Raw genomic sequence first — 9,043 nt, forward strand, 5'->3', positions numbered from 1 at the left:
TCTCTTCTTGAGCCCACTTTTCGGATTATCTCCCGAGGCGCAACCTTATACACTGACCTGGATAGTAACACACCTATGACTGATAAAACTGAAAAGTCTGGCCATTCAGATGAGCCAAGTTCATAAATGATTGCACAAAATCTCTGTAAAGAAACCTTAAAAGGTCGAAGTTTCCTCTCTACTATCAAAAACCCGCAATCCCAAAAACTTTTTTTAATTTGACACCTTTGAATATTCTCCCCTCCACTTTCATAACCTGCTCTTCAAGAGACTCATTTACTCCCTATACATCACTTGTATATTCACATTACATCTCAACCACAGACCAGCCTATGGACTATATATTGCGACCTCTCCTCTTTCGATTCTCTCCTTCAACTTTCACAACTCTATGTTTAGCCTGAAAACCGTGCACTCGTTGTCAAGGCTAAACACACCGATCATCACCTTGATCCTTTTGTAATTGTGGTCATTTATAGACCGAACATTTCTTCCCACCGGCGTACATTCTTCTCTTCCTTAGTACGCACTCTTTCTACTGTTATTCTTTCTTTTCCCGTCTCTCGACTTGGAGACTTTAACTGTGATCTCAGTCATTATTGCAGCCATACACCTGACTGGAAAGGATACATACAGGGTAATTGTCCAGATATCATAACTAATTCTTCTTGACTGTCGCTACCTAATTTCCACAGCTCTCGCACACGCATCGACTACATTTTCTGTCCACACAGCATTGTCCCCAAACGTCCTAACATAACAGTTATTAACCCTTCATCAACTGATCCCTGCCTCCCTGCAGTATCCATTCCTTTCTCTCGCCCATCGGGTCCTGGAGTCTGGAAATTCAACACTCAATATCTCTAATATGATGAATTTGATGCCCTCATTACTGCATTTCTGGATAAGGCTGACTTTTTCCTCTCTCATGACACGTCTATTGGTTCTCGTTGGAATAATATCGAACAGCTCATCAAACAGCCCGTCCTCACTTATTCTAAACGAGTTTAGCGTCGACTCAAGAATCAGGAACGCCATCTTCGTCGTGATAGGAATGGATTTGAGATTTATACCTGTTCTTCTCAACTTAACATTGAAAATCAGCTCGCTAACATACAATTGTCTCGGGCATCCACCCTAGCTACCACATCTGGTGCTAAGTGGTGTGAAGCTGGTGAGACATCATCCAAATACTTTTTTAGGGTACTCAAACAGTGAGACGCCGCCAAAAGTATTTCTTCACTTGTCGATCCTGTTACTGGAGTGACTTACACTCCCTCTGCTGATTTATTTGGCCATACTCGTTCTTTCTACCAATCTCTTTACTCATCGGAACCCATCGATTATTCCGCTACACACACACTCATCGACAACTTCCCATACTCTACTCGTTTCCCTGCAGATTAATCCACTAATTTAATTGCTGATGTAACACTGGACGAAATCCTTGCTTTACTGAAAGCTACCCCCCACCAATTCAGGCCGCGGCATATATGGTTTGCCATACCCATTGTGGGCTCGGCTTTTCTCTCATACGACCATCAAAACAATTGCAGTTCAGGTTTATAACGACTCTATACGTAGTGCTTTCCTTTCCTCCTGGCTGGAAACCACACTCGTTCTCCTCCCCAAGGCAGGTGACACGACCTCCTTCCACAACTAACAATAAATCTCTTTGATAAAATGTGACGCCAAGTTGCTCACCAAAATGCTTACTTTCCATTTATGCTATGGTATTGGCCCACTTAGTATACCTTTTCAAACTGGATTTATGGCGGAGAATTTGATCGCAGACAATGACTTGCTAACACGACTCGCTATGTCGCATACCCAACTAACCAATGACTTTTGTGTTGACCCTTCTTTTGGATCAGGAGAAGGCTTATGACCGTGTCTACCCTGGCTACCTTTGTCTGGTCATGGCCAGGACCAGATTTCCCACCATGCTCGTCGACTCTGTATGCAGTATTTTTTTTTTCTCTACTCATATTTACATAAATGTGGATGGCCATATATCCTCTTCTTTTTTACTGAGCCAGGGACTACGTCAGGGTGATCCCCTTTCTCCATTACTTGTTAACTCGGCCTTCAAACCTTTGCTTAGATCCATTCTTGCTTCTCTATCAATCCGTAATTTCCAGTTTCTGATTCCGCCCTCTCTCTCATCGTCCTGTCCCTCTCTCTCACTATCTCTACTCAGATTTCTCGCCTATTCCGATGTACTTCTTGTCTTTCTCTCTTTGCCCGCCGATAATAATACTTTACTAAACCCTTTGCATACATTTGGCTTAGCATATAATACGAAAGTCAGTCTCCACAAGATGGTTACTGTTGCTATGTCTTGACAGTTCTATCCGGATTGGGGCACTGTACTAGATGTTGCTGATATCCACAGTCTCCATGACCGCCACTCCACCACTAAAATCAGTTACCTAGGCTTTTCATTGGGCTCATATATCTCCCAGATTGAAGCTTTCGGTGCTGCTTTACTGGTCCAGCTTGGTGACCGTTGCACGCTACTATCTCAAAGATGCTTGTCCGTACGTGGTAAAGGTATTGTGACGAACTCACTTTTTCTCAGCTCGGTATTTCATGTACTATATGCGACTCCTGCCCCACTATCTTTCTTTGGTGCCATTCGCACCAATATTTGCTCGTTGCTGCGCCTGGGTTTTGGTAGCTCGGGTTGGCCGTTTCTCTGTCTGCCACGCAAATATGGGGGTTTGGATCTGCTTGACTTCGATTATCAACAAAGAGCTCTTCGATTATGATGGATTCTTCCTATATTGCACTATCACTCTTTTTCGTCTCCCTCATTTCTGTTACCTTTCCTTAAATTTCTCATTTCATTACACTTTATGGCTCTTATTGCTAGTATTGCACTTCTGTTCCTTTGTAGTGCTGCAACTTTCCCGACTTCACTTCTTCCACCGCATCGCGCTAATACCTCACTTCTTTCAGCCTTACTCCCATCCAACCTACGCCTGCAACCACCGGTAGTTCAACACTTTCCTCTGGCTTTTCTATGTATGTATTTACCACCTTTTGTTGAATATTATTTGAGCCTCAAAACACTCCTTGTGTTTGATGCATTTTCGATTAAAGAAGATAGCTGTTTCGCCCGCAAATCTCGGAGTACCTTCTCTTGGGCATGTAACTATATTGGCCAATTCTTTTGGCAGCTTGATTCTGAAAGTATGGTACACTGCCCTTGGTTTATTTCTTGCCTTCGACCCTGTGACTCCTCCGACCCCACCTCTCCCGGTGTTTCCTTTCTTCTGTCCTTGGTGTAACCAGACAATGCTAGGTTTGGTGAAGCCTGCACTGGGTCTCTAAGTCATCATATTCGCCCAACATCAAAACCACCGCCCAGCTTATCCATCCAATGGCACAAATTTTGGTCCGTCCTTATTCCTCACCACTGTCTAACTGTCTGGTAAACATTGCTCTGGGATCGAACCGCAACAAAACAGCGTTTGCAACGTTTCATGCCCCTTCGCTTCCCTAGCTCTTCCTGCATTTTGTGCAATGCCGCCACCGAAGATCAGTATTACTTCTTCTTTTGATATTCTGTCAAGCTTCAATTGTGGAATGTTTTCCTCTCTCGCTTTTGTCCATTCTGGAACCTTGATGATGCCCACCCTCTCCTGACCCGTGGAACTTTCACCCCACGTTCCTCTGATCAAAACTTCAAATAATCGTTTCTGTTACCACTGCCAAGACCATATCGAGTGCGCACAGGAAGTTTATCTTTGATGAGCAACCTTTTCTTGCTGGCGTATTTGCACAGAAGACATCTATTGTAATCGAGAAACACAGATCAGCACTAGTTTAACACTCTTGTCTCTTCCCTATTCACCAAATGCTCATGTTTTATACTTTCAGCCTTTATCTTTTCTTTCAGATCCTTATTTTCTCTCAAATCCACCAAGTCCACTTTGATGGCATTTTAAAATATGCACCCAGAGCATGCCAAAAGGTCAATAAAATACTAAAAGAAAAAAGGATCGTGGAAAGATTCAGTTTCGTTTTTGTCCTCACACAACTTATACCTAACCCGTTCCTCTAGAATTTTGCTGTCCTGAATAATGCCCATGTTCTTAAAGTAGTCTTCTGAGTTGTCAAGGTATGTGTCGGCGACGGGAGGTTTGATGACTGATTCCCTGATGATGGAGACGCTGAAGATAGTACCTTCAAACTCGCAGGTATTTTCAAAAGAAACGTTTTTAATGGAGGCGTTGCTGGTGGGAAAGTTGTTGATGGACGCATTGCCAATGGAGGTATTAGAGATGAGTGGCTTCGTAATGTTTGCTTTGACGTTTCAATCCTTGCTGTTGGAAGTAGCTGGGATAATGGTTTTCATCTGGGGAGTATTAATGATGGAAGCCTTTGAGCTGGAACCATGTGCAATAGGTGTGATGTTCAATCTACTGGTCATCTTCTTAAAGAAGATACAGTTCATAGTGAAAAACGAGGTATTCGAGATTGTTTATGAGTTAGTATCTCAATACTGGGAAAGATAGATACTTTGAAAGTGTTATTTATTAAAGAGAATCAAAACAATATTGTTTATATCTATTACTATTCGAATCGCTTGTAATTGAAATCCTTGTCGTGTAATTTTTGGTTTGTTTACACTGTATAAGTGTGTAGTGTACGTATGCTTGGTATGTAATAGCTCTGGAGATTGTTAGCTTGTCAAGTTTATTAGCAAGAAGGAACCAGTGTTTGGTTGCAGAGTCTGTTATTCACTCAATTGTGATGTTTATACCACAAGTCCGACGGATCGCTAAGAAACATTCTTGTGGTTCCACAGCTTGGCGGACTCAACAAGAGAAGGCCCTTCAAAGCAAACGTAACCATCTAATGCGTAAATTTACAATAGAAAATATCCGCAACACCTAGCTTTCTATTGTGTAACGCCAATTGTTCATTATTCAACAAGAAACTGTCGAAATACTGACCAAAAGGCCCAATAATACTGGAGAGAAAACGATGAACGGTCACCCGGGTATTTGAAAAGAACTGTTTTGGCAAAGGCTATTAAAAAGTTATACATTTTTTGCGTCACCCCGTCTAAGAAGCCTTGTGCACCACGCCCGCTACCATGACAGATGCGGCCACGCACTTTTATGAAAAGCAGTACAGTATCAACCCAATTAACGATTCATCCGTTGGAGATCTACTCAGCTATGTCTCTTCTAAGCAATTCTTGAGTGAAGCCACTCAATCCTCCATAACACTTCCACTAACATTTAATAGTATATGGGAAGCAGTCAACTGCCACCCCCACCATCACAGCCCTGGCCCAGAAGGTATGCCCTACGAGATTCTTTCTCTCTTATTCCGTGAAGACGGGTATGTCACACTTCTAACGAGAATTCATAATGGCGCTCTCGACAAAGAAGCCTCTCAATCTTCTTGTAGCTCCACCTACTTGTCACTCCTCCCAAAGAAAGGGGACCTCTCCAGTCCTAAAAAATTGGTGGCCCATCGCACTGATCAACACTAACGCAAAAGTGTTTACTCGTATACTGAATGCCCAAATTATCCATACTTCAAACTCTTTCAATCACTACAAAACTGGTTTTGTGAAGGGACAGTTCATAGTTGACAGTGAGATCATGACTCGCATGGCTATAGAATACACCCAAAACACTTCTGATACCTCAATTGGTCTGATGGTTGACCAAGAAATATCATATGATCGTGTACGCCCCGAGTATTCGAGACTAGTTCTTTAAAAGTTCTGGTTCCTAGACACGATAGTGCACTGTATCCCATAATCGCTTTTATCCACTAGTATGTCAATCAATGTCAACGGTTTTTTGTTGGCGTCAATTCTACAAAATCGAGTTCTCAAAAATGTGATATGCTGTCCCCTGTTCTGTTCAACTTTGTTTTCGAACCTTTGCTCCGCCTACTAGCCGCCGATAGCTCTCTTCCAGGATTTGGTCTATCCACCGACGACCACACTGACCAGCCCTCACCACCACCAGTCAAATACTTGGCTTATGCGGATGACACTCTCATATTTCCCAAGTCACCTTCTGACCTTGGCACTTTACACAGACATCTGGATACTTAAGAATTTCAAATGCACGAATTAACATACACAAGACACAAGCCTTTTCCTTGTCCGGTGCCTCACTATCAGAGTGGCGCACACACCTACGGCAAAAGCTTATTACCTTATGACACGATCGTACTTATCCCGCTTCTCTCACGTACTTAGGGTTTCCATTGATATCATTTGTCACACAAAGAGATCAATTCTGTACCTCACTTCCGAATACAGTCAAATCGTCTTGTGGCATGCGCCTGTAGTGATTACGCTCGGTCATATGTCGAGCTACTGTCGTGAACACGTTGATTCTCTCCTGTGTTTGGCATGCTCTTTGAATAAAAACTGTCCTCAAAAGGTTCTTCGACAAACTCTGTTCCATTTTAGGCCGTTTCCTCCGGCGGAATATGCTCTCTATGGCGATCCTGTCTTCTATGTTTTCAGAAACTGCAAAAAGGCTTAGGCGTGTTGGACTCGCAGATTCAACAGAAAGTACTGACTATGCAATAGCTACAACCTATTCTTGACAACTAAACATCGGCATCCTTTGTCACCCCTTGAATAAAGCACTTTCTTGATCCACACAAGTCCTTTGGGGACCCTCGCCTTCATTTGTTGGTTGCAATACTGCGAATCACATCTTTAAGGACAAAGAATGGTGCACTTTCCACTCTCATGTGTGCTATGGACTCTATCACATGAAACTTTTCTCTTCTCACTTTGAGCTGCACCACTTGTCTTTCTCTGAAGCTGCTGGATGGTGTAACCTACACAGCTTCTTCTGCACCTAACACCTCTGGTTGGAAGCGCATTAATGCTTCTGGTGCATTTATGTTTGATTAGAGCCTCTAAGCTATCCCCTCCCAAACGCAAGTTCAACGGCCTAAATCGTCATGTCTGATAGATAGGCTGTTTCAGGATATAGAAAATACAGCTACTGAGCTCACGCCTTTCCTTTGGCGCGCTACATTGCCTCCCAATGACCACCATGAGTTGCAACTGCTAGCTAATCCTTTGATAATAAATCACAAGCTATTAGTTTTACTCCTCCCTTTGCAAGCTAAACAATGGCGTTCATTTTGGGGCTTTCCACTCCCATTACACCTCCCGCAACATATGCTATCGCTCTATACTCAACTCCTTGTCGTGTCAGTACACCCTATACAACTGTGCTCCGACCATATTTGTCACTAAAAAGTGTCCCATTTGCTTGTCTGAGGTAGACACTCTCTCTCGTGTCCTTTACCAGTGCCCACAGAAGTGGACAGTATGGGAAGCTACCCTGAAAATAATAATAATTTGGACTGTCCCCATTGACATTTGATATTCATCCCACAATCTTCTCTCTGGAAATCCTTGACCACCCACTACCTGTCTTCCATGTTCGGCCATGTCAAATTATTAGCAGCAGCATCTTGGCCCTGTGGTGCACTCACTGAAGCTTTATCTTCGACATCCGGTCTTTTCACATCTCCTCGATTAATTCTAAAATAGACACCATTGTTTCGCACATCTTCTCTGACTTGGATTTAAAATACACTTTCCTTGGGCTTTTATTTCTAAATCTTAAAGCCCCTCAGAAAACTCCAAAAACATTTGTATTTCTTTCTTAACACACAATAAATATCAGGACTAGTTCCTCAATACCAAAAAAACCAAAGCAGCATGGAAAGGTACTCGACACTGTGAATAAGGTTCTAGATACGAGAAAAGACGGAAGCTCAGTCAGTAGCAACAGTACTAACACGATTCTTACTCTTCCCTGAAAACCAAGTGCATTGCAAAAAAATACCCTGAGCTGTACGATGGTAGCCCAGAACAAGCCATCACAGATGCACTAGTGTGTAGTCAGTATCTATCTGGTAGTAGTCTTCCTATTAATTCCCCGCAGTACAGGCGGTAAACAGCCGAGAACTGAGCCCTGAGCCCTGAGCACAGAAATGGAGATGACGTTGGTGAAAGGGGTTATTCGGCCAAGTAATAGTTTATGGAGCTCCCCGCTGATATTGGTACCAAAGCCAGGCAATACTTTACGATGCTGCATCAATTATAAAACACTAAATGATGTGACCCGCAAAGACTAGTTTCCCTTACCACATATCGATGATCTATTACACAAGTTGATTTATGCCAAATATTTCTTGACACTAGATCTCAAGTCCGGTTATTGGCAGATTCCCATGAGTCCAGGCGACATATGTAATACTACATCTTCCACGGAGAAGAGTCTTTTCGAATTCCTCGTAATGCCACTAGGCGTTACTAACTGCCCAGCCATTTCACAATGCCTCATGCAGCAAATCTTTTATTAGCTGGATTTCCTTACCATTTGCATTGACGATGAGTTGACTTATTACGCAACCGAAACAGAATATATGGTACACATCTCAAAGGTTCTAAATACACTAGTGAAATGAAACCTCAAGATCAGTATCAAGAAGTGCCATTTATTAGTCACAGAAGCCGAGTCTTTCGGGTATTAGGTGTCCGGCAATGGTATCGGACTAGATCCTTCCAAGACTTGCCCAAGCCTACTACGATTTAGGAACTACAGATGTTTTTAGACATTTGTAACTTCTATCATCGTTTTTTTTTTCTGCAAATATTTCTGTGATAGCCATTCAAGAATACCAATTGTTAAAGAAAGAAGGTGTTTGGACGTGGGACGAGAATAACAATGCTTTCAAAATATCGAAAGAAAAACTAACAAAATTACCGCAACTCGAATATCCAGACTCCAATTTTTCATATGAACTACACACCGGCGCCAGCGACACCGGCACAGAAGCTGAATTGGTTCAAGAGACCCACCCAGTCGTATTTGCTAGCTGTTCTCTCTTACTCGCCGGAAGGAAGTATAGCACAACTGAAAGATAATGTCTGTCTGTAGTATGGCTATTAAGATTTCCCCATTGTTATATCCACAGAGCGAGTTTGACTGAATTCATGAATTATGCAACACTAAAGACAATACTCACA

General features: G+C 42.5%; 4 protein-coding genes across 4 annotated transcripts; all 4 read left to right on the forward strand.

Annotated features, from left to right (window-relative positions):
- Positions 1 to 1,394: 1,394 nt before the first annotated feature.
- Positions 1,395 to 2,771, forward strand: PHYBLDRAFT_184230 (hypothetical protein; the record flags this gene model as incomplete). Its single annotated transcript, XM_018438904.1, has 3 exons — positions 1,395 to 1,958; positions 2,040 to 2,219; positions 2,349 to 2,771. The coding sequence occupies exons 1-3, from the start codon at positions 1,842 to 1,844 to the stop codon at positions 2,769 to 2,771; spliced, it is 720 nt and encodes a 239-aa protein (XP_018283097.1). The 5' UTR covers positions 1,395 to 1,841.
- Positions 2,772 to 5,453: 2,682 nt separating this feature from the next.
- PHYBLDRAFT_103409 (hypothetical protein) lies at positions 5,454 to 5,726 on the forward strand (the record flags this gene model as incomplete). Its single annotated transcript, XM_018427764.1, has 1 exon — positions 5,454 to 5,726. A coding segment is annotated over one exon (273 nt), but the record flags the coding sequence as incomplete, so codon positions are not given.
- Positions 5,727 to 6,194: 468 nt separating this feature from the next.
- PHYBLDRAFT_153836 (hypothetical protein) lies at positions 6,195 to 6,907 on the forward strand (the record flags this gene model as incomplete). Its single annotated transcript, XM_018433272.1, has 4 exons — positions 6,195 to 6,384; positions 6,452 to 6,556; positions 6,653 to 6,741; positions 6,815 to 6,907. The coding sequence occupies 4 exons, from the start codon at positions 6,195 to 6,197 to the stop codon at positions 6,905 to 6,907; spliced, it is 477 nt and encodes a 158-aa protein (XP_018283099.1).
- Positions 6,908 to 7,613: 706 nt separating this feature from the next.
- On the forward strand, positions 7,614 to 8,719 carry PHYBLDRAFT_160911 (hypothetical protein). The gene is made up of 3 exons (XM_018434300.1): positions 7,614 to 8,092; positions 8,159 to 8,304; positions 8,391 to 8,719. The coding sequence occupies exons 1-3, from the start codon at positions 8,005 to 8,007 to the stop codon at positions 8,400 to 8,402; spliced, it is 246 nt and encodes an 81-aa protein (XP_018283100.1). The 5' UTR covers positions 7,614 to 8,004; the 3' UTR covers positions 8,403 to 8,719.
- The last annotated feature ends 324 nt before the right edge of the window (positions 8,720 to 9,043 follow it).

Source organism: Phycomyces blakesleeanus, assembly GCF_001638985.1.
Source record: "Phycomyces blakesleeanus NRRL 1555(-) unplaced genomic scaffold PHYBLscaffold_68, whole genome shotgun sequence".
Classification (NCBI taxonomy): Eukaryota; Fungi; Mucoromycota; class Mucoromycetes; order Mucorales; family Phycomycetaceae; genus Phycomyces; species Phycomyces blakesleeanus.

Excerpts from the sequence above, each read along its gene's own strand:
- PHYBLDRAFT_160911 (XM_018434300.1), top strand. The coding sequence starts at position 8,005 with ATGGAGATGACGTTGGTGAAAGGGGTTATTCGGCCAAGTAATAGTTTA. Across the intron at positions 8,093-8,158 it reads GGTACCAAAGCCAGGCAATA|CACATATCGATGATCTATTA; the intron begins CTTTACGATGCT and ends AGTTTCCCTTAC.